The sequence below is a fragment of the Melozone crissalis genome, unplaced genomic scaffold (assembly GCF_028551555.1).
Source record: "Melozone crissalis strain CALT ecotype California unplaced genomic scaffold, PUWL_Pcris_2 ptg000061l_1, whole genome shotgun sequence".
Classification (NCBI taxonomy): Eukaryota; Metazoa; Chordata; class Aves; order Passeriformes; family Passerellidae; genus Melozone; species Melozone crissalis.
The window spans coordinates 5,257,038-5,274,602 of record NW_026535839.1 but is presented as its reverse complement, the minus strand read 5'-3'; the positions used below and the strand labels follow the sequence as shown (position 1 = coordinate 5,274,602).

The 17,565-nt window shown below is 43.0% G+C and overlaps 1 protein-coding gene across 1 annotated transcript; it reads left to right on the top strand.

Moving 5' to 3' along the window:
• Positions 1 to 74: 74 nt before the first annotated feature.
• MRPL22 (mitochondrial ribosomal protein L22) lies at positions 75 to 6,217 on the top strand. Its single transcript, XM_054287919.1, has 8 exons — positions 75 to 127; positions 636 to 681; positions 1,763 to 1,898; positions 3,024 to 3,089; positions 3,400 to 3,477; positions 4,311 to 4,380; positions 5,436 to 5,786; positions 5,827 to 6,217. Exons 1-7 carry the CDS (start codon positions 100 to 102, stop codon positions 5,645 to 5,647), a joined length of 636 nt encoding a protein of 211 aa, XP_054143894.1. The 5' UTR covers positions 75 to 99; the 3' UTR covers positions 5,648 to 5,786; positions 5,827 to 6,217.
• The last annotated feature ends 11,348 nt before the right edge of the window (positions 6,218 to 17,565 follow it).

Sequence of the window (17,565 nt, the reverse complement as noted above, 5' to 3'; positions counted from 1 at the left end):
GTTGCCGCCGAGCGCCGCGCACGCCGCCGCAAAGCGTCGCAAAGCGCGCCCCTGCCCGTGCGCCCGCCCGCGGCGCTGCCGCAAAGCGCGGCCGGGAAGATGGCGGCGCGCTGGGCGCTGGGCGCGGGTGAGGCTGAGGGGACGCGGCGCGGGGTTTGGGAGGGGCTCGCTGGAGAGCAGGATACCGGGCTGATCGCAGGGATGGAGCAGCTCTCGTGTGGGGAAAGGCTGGGAGAATTGGGGTTGTTCCGCCTGGAGAAGAGAGGCCTCGGGGTGATAAGTTGTATCCTTCCTGTGTCTGAAAGGAGCGTCCAGGAGTGATGGAGTCAGGGTGTTTATAAGCGCCTGGAGTGACAGGGTGAAGGGGATGGCTTCAAACTGGCAGCGAGTAGGTTTAGATTAGGTATTATGAAGAAATTCTTCCCTGTGAGGGTGGTGAGGCCCTGGCACAGCGTCTCCAGGGAAGCTCTGGCTGCCCCTGGATCCCTGGAAGTGTCCAAGGCTGGGCTGAATGGAGCTGGGTGCAGCCTGGGACAGTGGAAGGTGGCTTGGCCATGCCGAGGGTCCTTTCCAATCCAAACCATGCTGTGATTTTACCATTCTGATTTTTACCATTCACTTTCCCCTCCCTTCAGGTGCTGCCTGGGCGCGAGGTCTCCTCAGCTGGGCACGGCCAGAGAGGTGAGTCTGGCCCTGTCACCCCTGCCCTGAGCAGTGGGACAGGCACTGCCCTGCTTGGGCATCTGGGGCTGGGGTCCCCTGGCTTGGTCATCTCACCCACCCTGGAGCTCTGGACACACAGGTCTCTCTCTGGCCCTGTGGTGTTTTTCTGTGTATTCAGAGCTTGTGCCATGATGGAGGTGTCTCTTCCCAGTCAGTGCTTTCCTTACTTGCTGAAGTTTCCCCTCATTCTGGAGGAACCCCACAGCTGTGTCCCTGCAAATACCTGCAAAAATATTCCATGACATTGAAATACGTGTGTTATGCTAATCTCTGCTCACATATTAATGTGAACAATGGTGTACAATCCCCTTTTGGCTGTTTGCCTGTTGTTTTTAAGATGCTTTGCACAGGTTGGCCACACACACAAAGACATTCAAGGCTCAGGAAAACTCTCAGTATTTGGTCTTGAACTCATCTGTTTCTTGTAGTCACCAGTGACTGCTGCTTTATCCAGGCAGCAGGGGGCAAAACGTAGCTTGGTTTTTCAGAATCTGAGCTGAGCAAACTGCCTGAAAATTAATTTTATTGCTATCAGCTGCCTGGTGTTTGGATTGACTTGATTGTGTTTTGGAAGTAGTTTAGAACACCTCTCTTCTCAAATTTTACAATGTTTATAAACCTCTAATGCTCTGAGATATTCAGCCCCTTGAAAAACTAGAAAATTTCACTGCTAAATGTGGTGTTGGTAAAAGTTAAATAAGTATGGAAAGTACCTTGGGAAAGGTACAAATGGTTTGTGTGAGTCCTGAACCCCACAAGAGCATCAGAACAGAGGTGGCTGTGACTGTGTGACAGTCTGAGGACACTTCATGTGGAATCCCATACCAACATTCATGGTTTGCTTTAAGAAGCTTCAGTCTTGCTGAATTAAAAACCCCTTTCAGCATAAACTACAAAGGAATCAATAATTTGTTTTTTTGAGTATACAAATGTGCTGGTTCTCTTTTTCAAGACAGCAAATTCACAATTTTCCAGACAAACTGGGCAGGGACAAAGCGCTCTTGTGTTCAGCAGCTGAGGCTGTGATCTTGCCTTGCAGGTGGCTGCCATGTGGGAGCCTTTTGCCTCTGTCCTGCATCCACACCAGCACATCCCTGCAGAAAATTGGGAAGTGGGAGAAGAAGAACAGGATTGTTTACCCTCCCCAGCTGCCTGGAGAGCCTCGCAGACCAGCTGTAAGGATGCACCTGAGCATGTCCTCACCTGAGAATTTCTGCACAGATTGTCACTGTCTGCACAGGCTGACTGCACAAGGCACTAGCTTGAAAGCTTGTTTGCTCATTTTTTAGGATTTTATTCAATTTTTGGCTGTATTGTAGAGGTTGATATCACTTGGAATTCTTTCCATCTCTAAATTATGTTGGAGCCTTGAGTTACTGGGAGCTGCTCACCTGCTCAGTGTGTGGTTCAAGCTGCAAGGGACCCATCCTGTGTTTGTAGAAGTTTCTGAACTACAAGGAAGTAGAAATTCTGCTGACAAGAACTGATATTCTGGATTCCATTATCATTTTCCTTCATTAGGAATTGATGTGTTGTGGCTCCTGTTGCACACGCTGCTCAGCAAAGTAAAACTATTTACATCTGAAAAGAAATGGGGTTTTTAGGCATGTATTTTGTGGGCCATGAGCATTTATTGATTGCTTTTGTGAACACTGTGGCCCAGCACACAGAAATCCCTGCTGTGGGCTGTGCTGGCTGGTGCAGTGTGTGTGAAAATGCAGCTATTGACAGACTTGTTTATTAAATCAGTGTTTTCCCTGTTTATCAAGAGTTCCACCTCTTTCAAATTTGTATTGATGTTAGATTCTACCAGCTGGTGCTGGTCCCTGTTAGCAGTAATGTAAAATGGGTCTGTGGAGCTTTTTGTGCCAATCAAACTTGAAACCCTCTTCACTTCTCCAGGGCTAATTAAGTTCATTCTGGTGATATTGTTTATTTGCTCTCCCAGTAAGTGGAGTTGACAGCAGGGTAATATTTTTAAGGCTGAATGGGCATGTCAATCTTTGCTTCTAAAGTGGGGAGAATGAGAGGAAAGGATGGTGATAAACCTTCTGATTATTCTTCTCAGGGACTTCTGCTTATAAACTGTCATAAGATTAAATTAAAATTTCCTGTGTGCCAGCATCTTTTTTTAGTGCTTTCAATTTCAAGTGTCAAAGCTATGTACTGTTCTCCTAGTAGGCACAGCCATTCTTATTTTATTCCTAGTAAGAAATAGATTGTGGAGCAGACATGGATGCTCCATTCCTGTTTTCACAACAAAATTATTCATCCTTTAACTTTTTCTTTTTTGCCCCTAGGAAATATATCACTGTCGGAGGGAAATAAAATACAGCAAAGATAAGATGTGGTACCTGGCAAAACTGGTAAGCAAAGAGTACTTTGTGCTGTACTTGAGAGAATGCAAAATTTAATTGCTGTATTTGTCTTAAGAGCCTCATTCAATCACAGTTTAATCAGCACCTTTAGAGCAGAGTCCTGGGTGTGAGCATGGGTCTGGACAGGGAATGGCTTTAGTTTGGTTTAGCTGTAAGGTATTACAGTGAAGAAATGGTAATTAAGGAATTGACAGTATTTTTGTTTTTATAATAGCAGTATAATTTAAGTATTGTCTTCTGAATAAGAGAAAGGAAATACTTGTAAATGCAGAAGTTAATTTTAACACTTTGATTGCAGATAAAAGGAATGTCCATTGATCAGGCTCTTGCTCAGCTGGAATTCAGTGACAAAAAGGGAGCAAAGGTGATCAAAGAGGTAAATAGCAGTATTCTTTAACTCTCCTGGTTTCCAGAAAACTTTAAAATCAATACCTGTCACCAGAAGTTTGGAAGTTTCTGTGGGTTTTTGTGTTTTAAGTAAGCCTGTTGGGAGCACATTCTAACAACGTATTTTTGTTACAGTCATGTAATGTTGTGAATTTTGAATATGTTGGGGTCACTTTTGCTGGCTGTTCTAACTTGCCATGGTGATAAATTCCATATGGGTGTCCTCTCCAGCAGTGTTTGGTGTTAAGTTCATGGTAAAAGGTGCAGAATCTTGGTCACTAATGGCTGCTACATCTTTGTGCTCTGGTTCTTAAACTGTAAGAGATGAGGGGCATTATTGAGGAGAGGACTGAGTTCTGTAAATGCACAAAATCTCTGAATACACTGTGGTAGTTTGGATTCTCAAATTACTCATTTTCTTGGCTGAAGCATTGACTTCTGGTATAATAATAGCAAAGAAATGTCCTGTATTAGCTGAAAATATTGAGTAGACCAAGTTCATTTTGCCCACCTTGGAATTTATTTCTAGTCAGATGTCTAATTACACAAAGGTCTGTGAGGGAAGGCTGACAAATGCTGGTGGAAAACATCTTTTCTACTCCCTTTCCTCCCCAAAAATGTAATAAAATTGTCCTGAGGCTTTTTTATTCTATGCAAGGAACTTCCTTATGCAAAAGATGCTTGTCTTTTAACAGTTTTTATCTTTATAAAATACTGCTTCTATAACTGACTTAAACTTGCAATTTCTTTCATGTTATCTAGAGATAAGAAATAGCATTGCTTAAATTCTCAGTATTTCCATTTATTTTCCTTTTGTTACAGGTTCTGTTAGAAGCACAGGAAATGGCTGTAAGAAAGCACAATGTGGAATTCAAATCAAACTTACACATAGGTACATTTTTTTAATTTTGTGCATTAGAAAAATGTCATCCTGCTCTATCCTACCCTGTGAAACTGTGTTATATTTAATAAGATTTTGATGCTTGAAATCACCAGAAGTGAATAGAGGACAGTTCCTGCTAGACTTCACTTTACCTAAACATGAAAAGCACATGTTTGCAGCATTTTTAACATGCATTTATCCATCTGAGAATGGAATTTCTGCAAACAGTTTCTAGTTTTTAATGTTGCCAGTCAGAGATGCTGGAAGCTTTGTCTGTGGCTGGTACAATTTGATTTGCAGAACCAAAGTTAAACTTCCATCAGACACAGTATAAAAGTAAATGAGTAATGACAGTAAAATTCTTAATAAAAAGACTGGTCTGTAGATGTTTGCAGGATAAGCTTGTAATAACCAAAGTGCTTTTTAGCCTAGAAAATGTTAGAGAAATGTTTGCTCTTAGGTGTTTTGATGCCCAAAGAAAAAATTCCCATTTTGTCTCATAGGGAATAAATTTTACTCAACTGACCTCATAAGCTTAAAGTCACCTGGACTGTAGACAGATTTGATTAGAATTCTTTGGAGCCTTCCAGGGCTCTGCCACAAGAAGGCTGAGCTGTAGTGCAGGACTGGATGTGCAGATAATGAAAATACCTGTGATGAATGCAATAAAGGGAGAAAGGAGGGAAAATGAAGTCTGTAAGACTTCACAGCAATTCATGAGACAAACTACTGAAAGGCAGTGAAATGAATACCACCTCCAGAAGAACTGTATAATCTAGTAAGTGCTCAGTGTGACTTGTCCTTCAGCACATATTTATCTTGGTGTGCCTGCTTTCTAAATTCCCCTTTTTGGTGCTCCTGAAGAGCGTTAATGCAGCTCACGGGTTCCTCTGTAGCACTGATCTGCTAAATGTAACAGAAGAAAGATGGAGGGGAGAATCCCAAGTAGAATTAACTTCCTAGAAGCAGCCATGAAAAATCCCTTGGCAGGACAGGTGTTTTATTGCAGCTGTAGCAGTTTGTGCTTGACTGAATCCTCCTCTCTCCCTGTCCTGTTTCCTCAGCGGAGTCGCAGACGGGCAGGGGCCGCTACGTGAAGCGCCTGCGGTGCCACGGCAAGGGCATGTTTGGCATGATGAAAATCAGCAGGTGCCACTACTTTGTGAAGCTGGTGGAAGGCCCTCCTCCTCCCCCAGAGCCACCAAGGACTGGCTTTGACCAAGCAAAGGAATACGTGCAGCAGCTGAGGAACAGAACCCTGGTTCACACACTGTGACTCACTTTAGTGGCTGTAGAGGTGTCTCTTGTTGGGCAATGAAATTGTGTAAAGGAATAATTAAAGGCATGGTTTAGTTATATCTTTGGTGCTGCTGGAGCTGGGCGATGTGAGAAAAATCATGGGTTTTTCCGTATTTGTGAAGTATGGAAAATATTGTCAAGGGTATGGAAAAAAAGTATTTGTCAAGGGTATGGAAAAATCATGGAGCAGCAGATGTTACTTTTTCTGAGTTACTTGGACCACAGCATTCAAGCTCAACTCTGGACTGTCAAATCTAAAACATATGGTGCTGTTATACAGCTTGGTGTCTCTGCTATGTATGGTGAGGCTTGTATTGTAAAACTGTGTGCTTGACAGTCATGCTGCAAGATCAAACCTCAAACTAAAATTTGACATCTTAAAGTAGTTACAACATTGGAAAAAAAACAAGTAACAGTGGACAAAAGCAAATAACAATACTATCTCAGATTATCAGATATCAATTTTTGGCTTATCTGGGCTGTGACAGCCTTCATTGTGTGTCTTGGGAATTGTGTCTGGGAGAGGGAAATAAAAAAATCCTCGGAAGTTCAAGCTTTGGCAGTCAGTAGGTGGCAGTATTTAGTTTGTCAGAGAGTAGGTGACAGTGAAAACTTCCAGAATGGTCAAACTCTTGGATTTTGCCCATGGCATTGATAATCTGATACAGGCATGGAGTTCAGGCTGCTCTCTCTGGCAGTTCATTGTAGGTAACAGGCAAAATATGGAGAAAAGCTTAATTCTGCATAAAGCTTAATTCAATGCATAATTCTGCATTGTCTGGAAACAAATTGCTTTTGTAACATTGAGGAAAGTGAAACACTCCATGGATTTCGTATGGAATGTCTTGTTGCATATACAAATCAGCCTTTCAGATCTCTGAAAACAATCCCATTTTTATCATTACTTTTTTGAAGAGAAGAAGACTGAGATTGATAGGGGGAATCTCATTTCACTCAAGTCAAATTTTCAAATCAAGATGGTCAGAATTGATGAACATCAAAACAGAATGAGCAGCTGCTTGTACATGCAGATGTTTGATATTTGGACCTTTCTTTTCCATTATGGGAACATTGGAGTGGGAGATAGCTTGCTTACCTCACTTGGGTCTTTTTACTGCAACAACTCATGCTAGCTTTTCTTACATGTGTTTACTTGGATCAGTATTGGCTGATGGGAAAGGGACAGTTCCTGTAAGGAAACAAATTATTTTTATTGTCTTGACAAAGGCTGGTACAGAGTGATTTCTTTTGGCTACCAAAGAAAGAGTTTCACGATGTTTAGAAGTACATTGAGAGCTCAGTACCATTAATGGGGCTCTATTTGCAATCTGGCTCTCTGCAGTGCTGGTTCTCTTTCAAACACATTTCTTGCTGTAAAGCCACGATTTAGTAACTTGCCTGAAAGGTGTGTTCTGATAAAACTCTGTATCTCTGCAGTCCCTGATGTGTGTTTGAAGAAGTGTTTCTGTTGTACTGTGATAAACAGCTGTGCTGGGCTCTGCCAGCTGCCCTTGCACTCCTCTGTCAGAATGAATCTCTTACAAGTTGTGGCAAATTTGAATTGTTTATAATCTTTTTGGGGATCACTGATCTGGCAGAAGACTAAAGAATTGCAAAATAATCCAAGTTTAATAAGCACTCATGTATATTACACTTAGACACATGTAAATATCTAAAACCCGGCTTCTAGGTATTTTATTCCACTACCTATTTCTCCTGCATGCTGTAGATTTTGCTTCAGATCCTTTCTGGACCTCCAGAGAAGGCTGTATCCTTAGAGATATCATTACTGTGGTTATGAATCCACAGACAGAGAGAGAAGTGAGAAGATTTATTTTCCAGCTGCTTTATGATTTGTAGGTGGCCCTGAAAGTCCTTTAAACAAACAGACCTGGGCTTTAAAATTTTTTCAGTTAAAAAGCAAGGTTGTTGCTTGTTCTTGTTTTCTTCCTCAAGTGGGAAAACTCATTTTTGGCATGTTTTTAGTATTCTTCTGTGCCTTGGTAGCATTTTCTACTGTCTTAAACATGCATAACCCAGAGCTGATCTTTGTGGTGCAGGCTAAGGAAGCTCCACAGCTGTGTCTGTGCCAGGAGTGATGGGAGATGGGGTGAGGTGAGGAGCTGGCTGGGTCCCTGCCTTTCCCTGGTAAGGTGGTGAGAATGTCTGGAGTGGTTTCTGTGCTAGGTCCATCAGAATGCTGGGAACTGAACCTTTTCCACTTCAGTAAGATCTAGTGACACAGCTTTGTACTGGCAAGTACTACATATAATTGTATATTTATACATTTTAGAGGTTTGATTCTACTGTGCTTTCATGGTAATTACAGCACATCTGCACCTCAGTTAGGTGTTTGGTACAGACTCAGACACAAATTTCCATGCTGACTGCAATAAGCCTTTAGCAGATCATTTATTATAAAAGAATGTTTTAAAGTGAACTGTCACCAGAAGGGATGGAGAGGCAGTGAGGACTCTGCTTGGTGCTGATTTCATGAGTAACATCTGGGGGCACTGTAAACTCACCATGGTGGGTGTTTGTGCTGCTGGTACAGAAACAGCAGGAGCAAGTACATGTGAAGGTGTGAGGCTTCAGGGAAATCTGAAGAGAGCAATGTGAGATTTAGCTGAGGAGAAACTTGTAAACCTGCTATTGGGCTTGTTCATAAACATTTTGAAGTATCCAGTGAGAAGGTAGAAGTACTTTAGTCAGGCAGCCTGATATCTTTATGGATGTGTATGGTTGGTTGGTTGTTTTTACCTTTTTAAGACTTCTGGGCAGTTGTTAATGAAGTGGTTCATCAAAGGTAGAGTAAGAAAGGCTCATGATTGTAGTTATAAAATGATCGTCATCCTTTTTAAACATGGAAGATAAATGAGAGAATGAGAGTCAGTGACTGGACAGTTGGGTGCTGCTGGTTCTGCCCATGTGCTGGGAGCTGCTGTGCTGAGCTGGGCTGGATAGGGCTCAGCTGGTACCTGGGCACTGCCAGCTGTGTTTAGTGACACAGGTGACAGCTGTGCCCAGTGACACAGGTGACAGCTGTGCCCAGTGACACAGGTGTGCCCAGTGACACAGGTGACAGCTGTGCCCAGTGCTCCAGCTGTGTTGCTGTTCCTGCAGTGAGCTTGGTTTGACCAAGGCTGTGCAGTACAAATCCTGTGGTTCCCTGTTGGCACAAGCTGGAGCTGTGTGACACTCCTGTGCTGTCACTTGGGAAATCCTTCAGTCACTGGAGTGGAGGAGCAATAGGAGTCACTGCTTCCTGCCAGTCCCTATAGAATGCACTGCTGGGATGCTGGAAAGTAATTTGCAAACACAATTCTGCTGTGAATAGGAATAAGGTTACTCCTAATGTCCTCAGTGAACCACAGAACCTGAGTGTGACATTCCCCAGCCTATGAGCTACAATCCTGCTGAAAAGGGCCCTGCTTCAGGCTCTTCAAAGAACAAGCCTTTATTGCTGAATGACATCTATCCAGCAGCACTTCAGCCATGTAATTTAAAATAATTAAAAGCTGAACAAAGTAAGAGACTGTAATGGCAGAAATAATCACACAAGTTGCTGTTTGCTGGAGCCTTACATGGTAAAAATAACTTGAGGAGAAAGTTTCAGGACTGACTTTTGAGTACTTAGACTGAAGTAAGGAGCAAGATATCTCCTGGGAATAGTCAGTGAATGCAGAGCTCATTTTGTATTTACTCTGTAACATCAACACTCTCTGCTTGTCTCAAGGAAGTTGTACATTAGTACAGAGGGCAGGCTGCCATTGAAGGGAACAAGCCAAGGAGAAATTAGACATTCTTGGGCAAATTAGACATTCACCTCTAGAGTATTAGCTGAGGAAATTAACCTAAAAGTCTACACTTGAAAACAATGACAAAATGTGGGGCAGAGCATCAGAATAACTTCTGGGTGTGTGGGTGGTGGCTGTGTGTTTTGCACAGCAGAGCAGCCACCAAGGGAAGGGCTGTGTGCTAAAGGACCTGTGGCACCCATGATCCAGATCTCAGGGCTGTGCTGTTTACACTCCTTTACTGCTAGGAATTTGTCTGCTATGTGGGTGACAACTTTCTATCCTAATAGAAAAGTTGCAAGCCAGTTTTCTGTCTTCTGTTATTAATCAAACACTGATGCCAGCTAAGAGTGAAGTAAAGGCATTTGTACATGCTGTTGTGGGAAACTCCATTCATGTGTGCAGCTAATAAGCTGGGAAATGTGTCTACAACTCTCCTATTGATTATCACCTTCAGAGCAGATAAACATGGGTCCTTACTGTATGCTGGCTGTGTAAATTGAAACTTTATTTAAATGGAAGCAGAGTGAAATGCAGTGCACTGGGCCAGTACAGGACTGCTGTTCAAAACCACCTCCTCTAGATGCCCAATTCCTTCCCTTCTTTTTTCCCCCCCTAAGATTCCCAACAGTGCATTAAGATGAACTCAGTAGTTAGTAAATTTTCCCCTGTGTATTTTACAAGCTCAAGGTTATGGGCTAGAACAAGTAGTGTCATGCTATAAATCAGGTGTAATGGAACAGCTTGGGAGAGTGCACAGGAGTCCTTCCCCTCACACTGTGTTTGTCCAAAAACTCTGAAGGGAGAGCTGGCACCAGCCCAGTAACCCCCACAAGTGACTGATTAAATAATTAATAATAATTACTTAAATAATTATTTAATTATGCTCGTGCTGCTACCCTCTGTCTTGACAGGGGAATGTGGTAAGACAATTTTCATATTTTAGACCAAGGTGTATCTCGAGAAATCTGAGTGTGAAACAACCAGAACTGAGGTGCCCTTAGAAGGGGAAGGTGGATTCCAAAGTCAGGGAAGGGAAGGGGCAAAATGATTTGAAACTTGGATTTACTTTGGGCTGACTGGAGTCAAGAGCAAGAATCAGAAGTCTGGTGAAGTTACACCTCTCTCACCTCCAAAAGTCAGTGGAAATTTCTGAGATCAAGGCAATACCAGCTCAACTATTGGCTGAGTAGCCAGAAGTGTCTGCATTTGTCTCTGGTATGTCACACTTCATAGCAGAAATTCCCAGCTGTTCTCATCAAGTCCGAGGTGTTTCAGAGATACTCTTCATTTTTCTTTTGCTCCTATTATCTGTCTCTTTAGGGGGCCTGTACTCACTGCTTTTGTGGGGATGGATGCTTGGAAAGCAATTATTGTTCATCTCCTCCATCTGTTCTGATGCTGGATATGCCTGTCTTTTTGAAGGCTTTCAGAATCTGTGCTGGGAATGCATTTCTCTTCCTCGTGTTGAGAGATTTGTATTTTTAATGGCTATTTGTTTTATCTATCACATGCTAGATTTATTCACTTGATAATCTCTCAGCAACACGGGCAATCTTCTCGTGTCCTGCTCTAACATGCAGGGATTTTATTCATGGAGCAGTTTGGCTTTGGGCTGAGAGAGCCATGAGAGGTGAACCCTGCTGTGTGCTGAGTGTGCTCAGCAGCCCAGAGCAGCAGGGACTTGCAGGGAGCTGCAGCTGCTCTCAGGATGGTGCTCTTAGAAGCTTTCTTTACACATGTAATGTATGAGTAAGTTACTATGTGGTGCATGGCTTTCTTTCCCAGAGCATGCCCTTCTTTAATGTGATTTCTTGCTGATAAGGGAGGCTTCTTGATGGAATTTTTGCAATGATTCCCTGTGCTCAGTTAACCACTTCTGGGTATCTTAGGAGTTCTTTTTTATATCTGTCTGCTTTGATAAAAAACAAAGGCATCATTTCTTCTTCAAGTTGTGTTTTGTTAACGTTAGTTGGAAAATGAGGTGGAAAAGCAAAAAAACCTGCTTTAATAAAGTGACATTTCTGCCCCACTCCAGCACACTCCTGGAATTAACTCAGTATCATTTTTCCCTGAATGTAAGATATTAACAGTTCTCTCTATCTACAGCAGGGAAAAACAACAGGTCTTTTGTTCTCTGACACAGAAGCTTCCAACTTATTATTCACTTAAAAAAACCCCCTCCACAAATTTAATTCAGATCCTTTATCACACAGCATCCTATCTTTATTTTTCAGATTTTATGTTTGTCCCTGATAGCAATCTCAGGGGCCAAAATCTTAGGTTTCAGGCGGAGGTTGATAATAAATCTTTCTGATATGGTTCTTGGGAAAGCAGGCAATGGGGGTGGTGACCCAGGGGTGCTTCATATACCCACAAGGTGAAAAGCAACAGCAGCCCCTGTGGTTGACAGTTCCTTGGCACAACTGTGACTTTGGCAAGTCAATACCCTCGTGGCACTGACAGCATAAACATTTTGTGGCGACTGTGCAAAACAGGCAGCCAATTATTTTTCTAATGATTTCTTCTCACTGCTCTCCTCCTCCTCCATCTGCCTTAGAGAGAAAAACTTTCTCCCCTGTACTCTGCCCTCATGGATAATGGCAATAATATTTTCATTCTGTAAAAACGTGGTGCTGATTCTGCAGTAGCCTGTGCTGTGTGGGACTTGGCTGTGTGATTACAGTTCCTCCTCTGAGTTCCCCCCATTTTCCAGACATTTCTAGATCCTTTCTGTGGTAGCTGTAGCAGGGATAGTCTGAGTTTGCATCCCCAGTGACTCCTGTCTGAGATCCATCCTGCAGGTACCAGATTTCTCCAGCCTCTGAGCTACCTGGGGTAAAGGAAGGGGAGGCACTCAGCAGTGAAAAGGTAACTCCAGATACTCCTCCTCCACTGATTTTAAAAGGAGAGGGGTGCAGCTTCCCAATTGAAAACTGTCCTCTGCCTCACCACTCCTGTCAGCTATGGAATCCAACACAGCCCTTTTGTGCAGAGACAGTGATGAAGTGGTTATTAAATGCAATAGAAATCATTCAGGCCCCTTTTGATGAAAAGTTTCACTCTTATCTTTATGGCTTTCCATGTTTTTGGAAAAGAGCTCAGCAGCGACACAGAGCCAAGGAGGGAAACACTTCCCTGCTTCGTTGTTTTGAGGGGATGGGGCTTCCAAGCACACAAAGGTAGTGTTTGCCTCTAAAACAAATGTTTGATATATTAAGACACAAATCTTAAAATCTTAAGCTTGAGACCCTTTCCTACCCAGCCTAGGCATTTGAGCAGTGATCCAAGTGCATTAAGCTGTGTGGAAATGTTATCTTCTGGGTACTCATCATGGAATAAAGCACCAAACATTTAAGAAATAACTATTACTTTGCATATAACACATGCCAGAGAAAGAGTGTGAAAAAAATGTCAGCACCCTTCTATCAGTCAGCTCTTTTGAATAAAAACATAAAGTATTAATTTAAATCAACTGAAAGGCATTAAAAACTTGATGTTCTCCTTGCCCCAGAAGTACTCTGCTGATAAGAAACAAATTAAAAATGCAGAGTTTTCAAATAGCAAAAATGCTGCATATTTTAAATGAAGTTGGTCTTTTTATGTATAGTGTTTTGGACTAAAAAAATAATATTAAATGCACATAAAAATGATTACTGTAAATGGTGAAGACATCAAAGTTTGGCATCAAAGTTAAATGAAAGCGCTTGGAAGTGTGTTTGTTTGATCTGTTCATAAATAAGCTTTAAAAGAAGCCAGGGCACTCTTACACAGCTGGAACTGGGTAGCCAGTTCAACTTCCTCTGCATCCCAGATTCCCAAAGTAGGTTAGATCCAAACATGGTCAGTATTTTTGGGATTTTTGTGTTTGCCCAGTGTGCTTCTCTGCCAGTGCACCAGGGAAAATGAGTTGGCAGAAAACACAAAGTTACAGGCTCTTATAAAACACAGAGTGTATGAACTCCGGGACAATGAAATAAATGCCTCTTTCCTCTTCTGCTTTTGGCATGAGGGTTATCAAAATGAAGGTGAAAGATGAGTCCTTGACCTTGTTAACTGCATTCCTCCTGGTTGTGTTTCACTCCCCATTCCTGGGTTGGCAGGAAGTGTGAATTAGGAATATGGGTCAGAGCTCTGTTAATTTATATCAGCTAAAGATCTGCTACAGAGCTAAGCTACACTAATGCTCAGTTCATTTTAGTTTGCTCTTAGAGAAAACAAAAAGAGACTTGTGGTGTGGGATTGCAGGAAAATGTGGGACTTAGTGCCTTTAACCTTCACCTTTCACTGTGCTTTACAGGGATGAAATCCTGCAGGAACCTGCACAGGGCAGAGCAATGTCTGAGCCCTGGGAGCTCTTTGGGTATGGTGCAAATGTGAGACCTTTATCTACAGAGAGCCAAACTGCAGCTCATTTCATCTGAGGAATGCAAGTTGTAAGCAACTGGAAGCAAGACTTCAAAGAAAACCTCCTTGGCTCCTGTGACTTCTGTTTGGCAGCCCAGACCTTTGGGATCAGCAGACTTTCAGCACTTAGGGGTGTGTGGCAGTCAATAAAACTTGTCCTTAAAACCTCTAAAATTTACCCTGTTTCATTTGGCTTCTAATCAGGGCTCCTCCATCACAAACCTTTCCCCAGAACGCCAAGATGGGGCTGCCTGTGCTCCCAAGGAAGATGTTCTGCTTTGAAGAGCAGCATGAAAGGCCATGTGTTACCTGACACAGGAGAACATGCTGCTCCTTCACTGGCCTGTGTTTGTAGCCCTGGAGTTCAATGTGCATCCAAGCCCCTGCCTTTGCAGATGGAGATTTGAGGCTCCTGCAGGGGCTGCTGCATGAGGTCACTGCAGGGCAGCCAGTGAGGAAAGTCTTAGTTGAGGACTTGCCCTTCAAAAATTCAGCCACACCCTCAGGGTGTGTGTGTCTCTGATCTACAAAGGAATTATTTTTCCCTGTTGAGAAAGTAAAAATTTTCCTACCCCCATCTTCTGTTCCATTCAAGAGTTCCACAACACATGTCCCCCCAAAACAATTAATTATCTTGTTAAAGCAGGGTTTCTTTTTCTTCCTGAGAGTTTCCCCTGTCTGGAGCTAGAAGGAGAAACCTAAAGTCTCTGGATCACTTTCCATTTTCTTGCTGTGAGTGGGAGGGCAGGAAAGATGCTTTTTATGAAAATAGCTATTTTTTAAGTGAGAGAAATAAAAAATCCCCTCCCCTGGAATGAAAACACAGCCTGCATCCTCCCAGAGGGGTGGCAGCTGAGGTGGCAGGCTGCAATTTGGCACTGTGCTCTGCTCCTAGGGCAACATGCTGAGAGTCCAAATTTATTTGTGAGCCCAAATTTCACTGGAGCCCCGTGAGAGGGTGGCTGGGCCAAGGGTGGGTGGTCAGGATGTGCTCACCCCTGTTGCAGCACAATGCTGAGGCTGCTGGGCTTCCCTGCTCTGAGGGTGTCAGTCAGCTTTTCAACCTGCTTTCCTGGCTCTTGCAGGTGTTCTTATTGCAGCATCTGGTTAATTTTGGTTTTGTGCAGAATTCCCCATTGATTCCATTCAGTTCCAGGTGGAATTTCACAGGGACCTGCAGTGCATCCTGAGGCAGGGCTGAAGGAGGGAGGCTGCAGGAGCAGGCAGTGCTGATAACAGGCTCTCACAGCATGGCAAGCTGGTTTTCAGGGATGAAATTAGCTCAGAAATCCTCATGGTTTTGCTTTGGACAAGAGGAAAAACCAGGAGGACTCAGTGTTATCACCTGCATCTCCCTTGCCTTCTCTGGGAGAGCTTCTCTGCAAGAGCAATAAATCTGTTTTCCTGTGAATGCAAGAGAGCTCTTGAAATAATCTCATTCCAATCCCTCTTGTTATTTTTAATGGATTCCAGGATGAGCTGGTTGCTATGAGTAGCTTTTTTACATAAAAATTTGGGTTTGAACCCAGCTGAATATTCAGTCCAATTAAAAGCAAAGTCTCTGCTAAAACAGAGGCAAGGGGAACAGTAGGAAAGTCTTTCATGGGAATGAACAAGACAATGAAAACAGGAGGACTGAATGTTTGTTATTCATACATATTCTTCCAGGTAATTATTGTGATTTCATTCCTAAAAACTGCCCGCTTTAAGAAGAAGTGATTGTATTCTAATAAGAACCTGTTTATTAAACTTCCAGTGACTGAAGTTGAATATGAATTATTAAAATGTCTGTGAGGTGCGGGGTTGTTTTTCTTTTGCCAGGTGTCTGTGAAAAATAAAAACAAGAGGAAAACATGCAGCAGAAGAAGCAAAATGTGAGAGAAGAAGTGGTCATGGATCAGTGCTCCCAGTCCTGCTGGCCAGGTCCCCAAAGTGCCCCAGCAAAGCCAGAGCTCTGTCCCCTGCAGGACAGGGCTGGGGAAGGGTCTTCACTGCCCAAGGATCCAGCTGAGAGTTTCCCGCTCTCACAGACTTGTGTAAGGCTGAGGCATTTATTTATTTTGAAAAATAAGAGGAAATTTGGGTGGCAATGAGAATACCAGGAGTGCAAAGGTAGCAGCAGGTGTGCTGCAGCACATGACAAAGGAAGAGGGAGAAGGGGGTGCTCTGTGAGGACAAGTGGCATCTGTCTGTTTGTAAAAGGCACAGTGTACCCCTCAATTTCCAAGTACCAAAAGGATTTAGACTTGGAAGTAATAACAGAGCAAGGGAAGCCTGGAGAACTCGATAGATTTATTCTTGTAAGAGGTTAATAGCTTAGCCCTTAAAATGTACCAGAAAATGCAAGGAGGTTTATGTGATGGCTTTGACACATTCTGGCAATAAATGCAATGTGAAGATGTTCCCTCCATTTGCCTTAAGCCTTTGACTTTACTCTGCCACTGTAGGAAACTCTCTGTGCATAAGAAAAAAGAGCAGATGTGAATTTCTGCTGCAAAATAATTGTGTTTTTCTTTAGCATAGTTTATTCCAGGAAGGAATCTCTTGCCTTCATACTCAGAATCTCCCAGGCTCCCCAGCAGAGTCAGGAGCTGCTGACCAGGTTTGGGGACAAGTGTGGAAGAGATTGAAGTTTATGAAAATCAGTGACAGGAAGATCCTGTAAGTGCCTGAAAAAGAAAAGCTGTGATGCTTTCCAGAAAAGAGATTTTATCCTGGCCCTACGCCAGGAAAGCTCCCACCTGGAGTTCTCATCTTCCTAAAGCATGAGGTCCATCAGTCACTTGACACAAGCCAGTAGAAAACCAAACTAATATTTTTCTTTTTTTTTTTTTGCTAATGCGGGTGAATTCTGGAGAACTATGGAACCAAAACGAGCAGGTGATCCTCCTGATCTTGAGCAGCACCTGTGCAATTGCAGGCATTAATTTCCCCTGATTCCTGGGAGTTTGCTGCGTGGTTGTACAGTTTTGTCTGAGAGAAATGCAAGCCCAAATATCCTTCTTTAAGCCCAGCAACCTGCTGGGTGACAGAACACAGGTACAGACACATCCCTACCTTTGATTTCTGGTTATTCATGAGGTGCTGCAGGCATCTGTGCCTTTTCAGCTGGGTTCCCTGCTGTGTAGTCCTGCTTCTGTCAGTCTCCCAGTACAAAAACACACTTTGGCCCAGTGATGCCTGAGCTGCTGTTTTCTTCACAGTGCTCATATTCGGAACATATATAATTCAAAGGTCTTCAGAAAGAAGTGACAGCTTCTCTTCTACAAAATAAAGACTATAATGACTTGTGTTAATTATTCCTCCTTGCTTACTCACTCACCAGCTCATGTACTACTGCAAGGCTTTTAGTGCCTTGGGCCAAAAAAGGGTCATTACAACTCACAGCCTAATGGCCTGGCCAAAAAAATGTAAGTGAGGGAGAAGCAAGTCCTGAGTCCTCCACTGAGCTCACTGGAGCCATTTATGGATGCCTTGGGAATTCTACAAAGGAACAGCTTGGAAAACAAACAGAATTGTTCAGTGTTGAGTATTGCTCTCGTGACATCTATGCTATTACAAAGATTTACAGCTGGAATAATTCAATCTGGGTTTTTATCTTCCCTCCATTGACTCACATTTTGGAAAGCAGTCAGGCCCTGAGAGTTGGGTTTTGCATAATTGAAGCACCAGAACATATTAAGTGGAACAA

Coding starts and splice junctions, on each gene's coding strand:
- MRPL22 (XM_054287919.1), top strand. CDS start 100: ATGGCGGCGCGCTGGGCGCTGGGCGCGG. Junction 1,899..3,023: donor GAGAGCCTCGCAGACCAGCT/GTAAGGATGCAC, acceptor TTTTGCCCCTAG/GAAATATATCACTGTCGGAG. Junction 3,090..3,399: donor TGTGGTACCTGGCAAAACTG/GTAAGCAAAGAG, acceptor CTTTGATTGCAG/ATAAAAGGAATGTCCATTGA.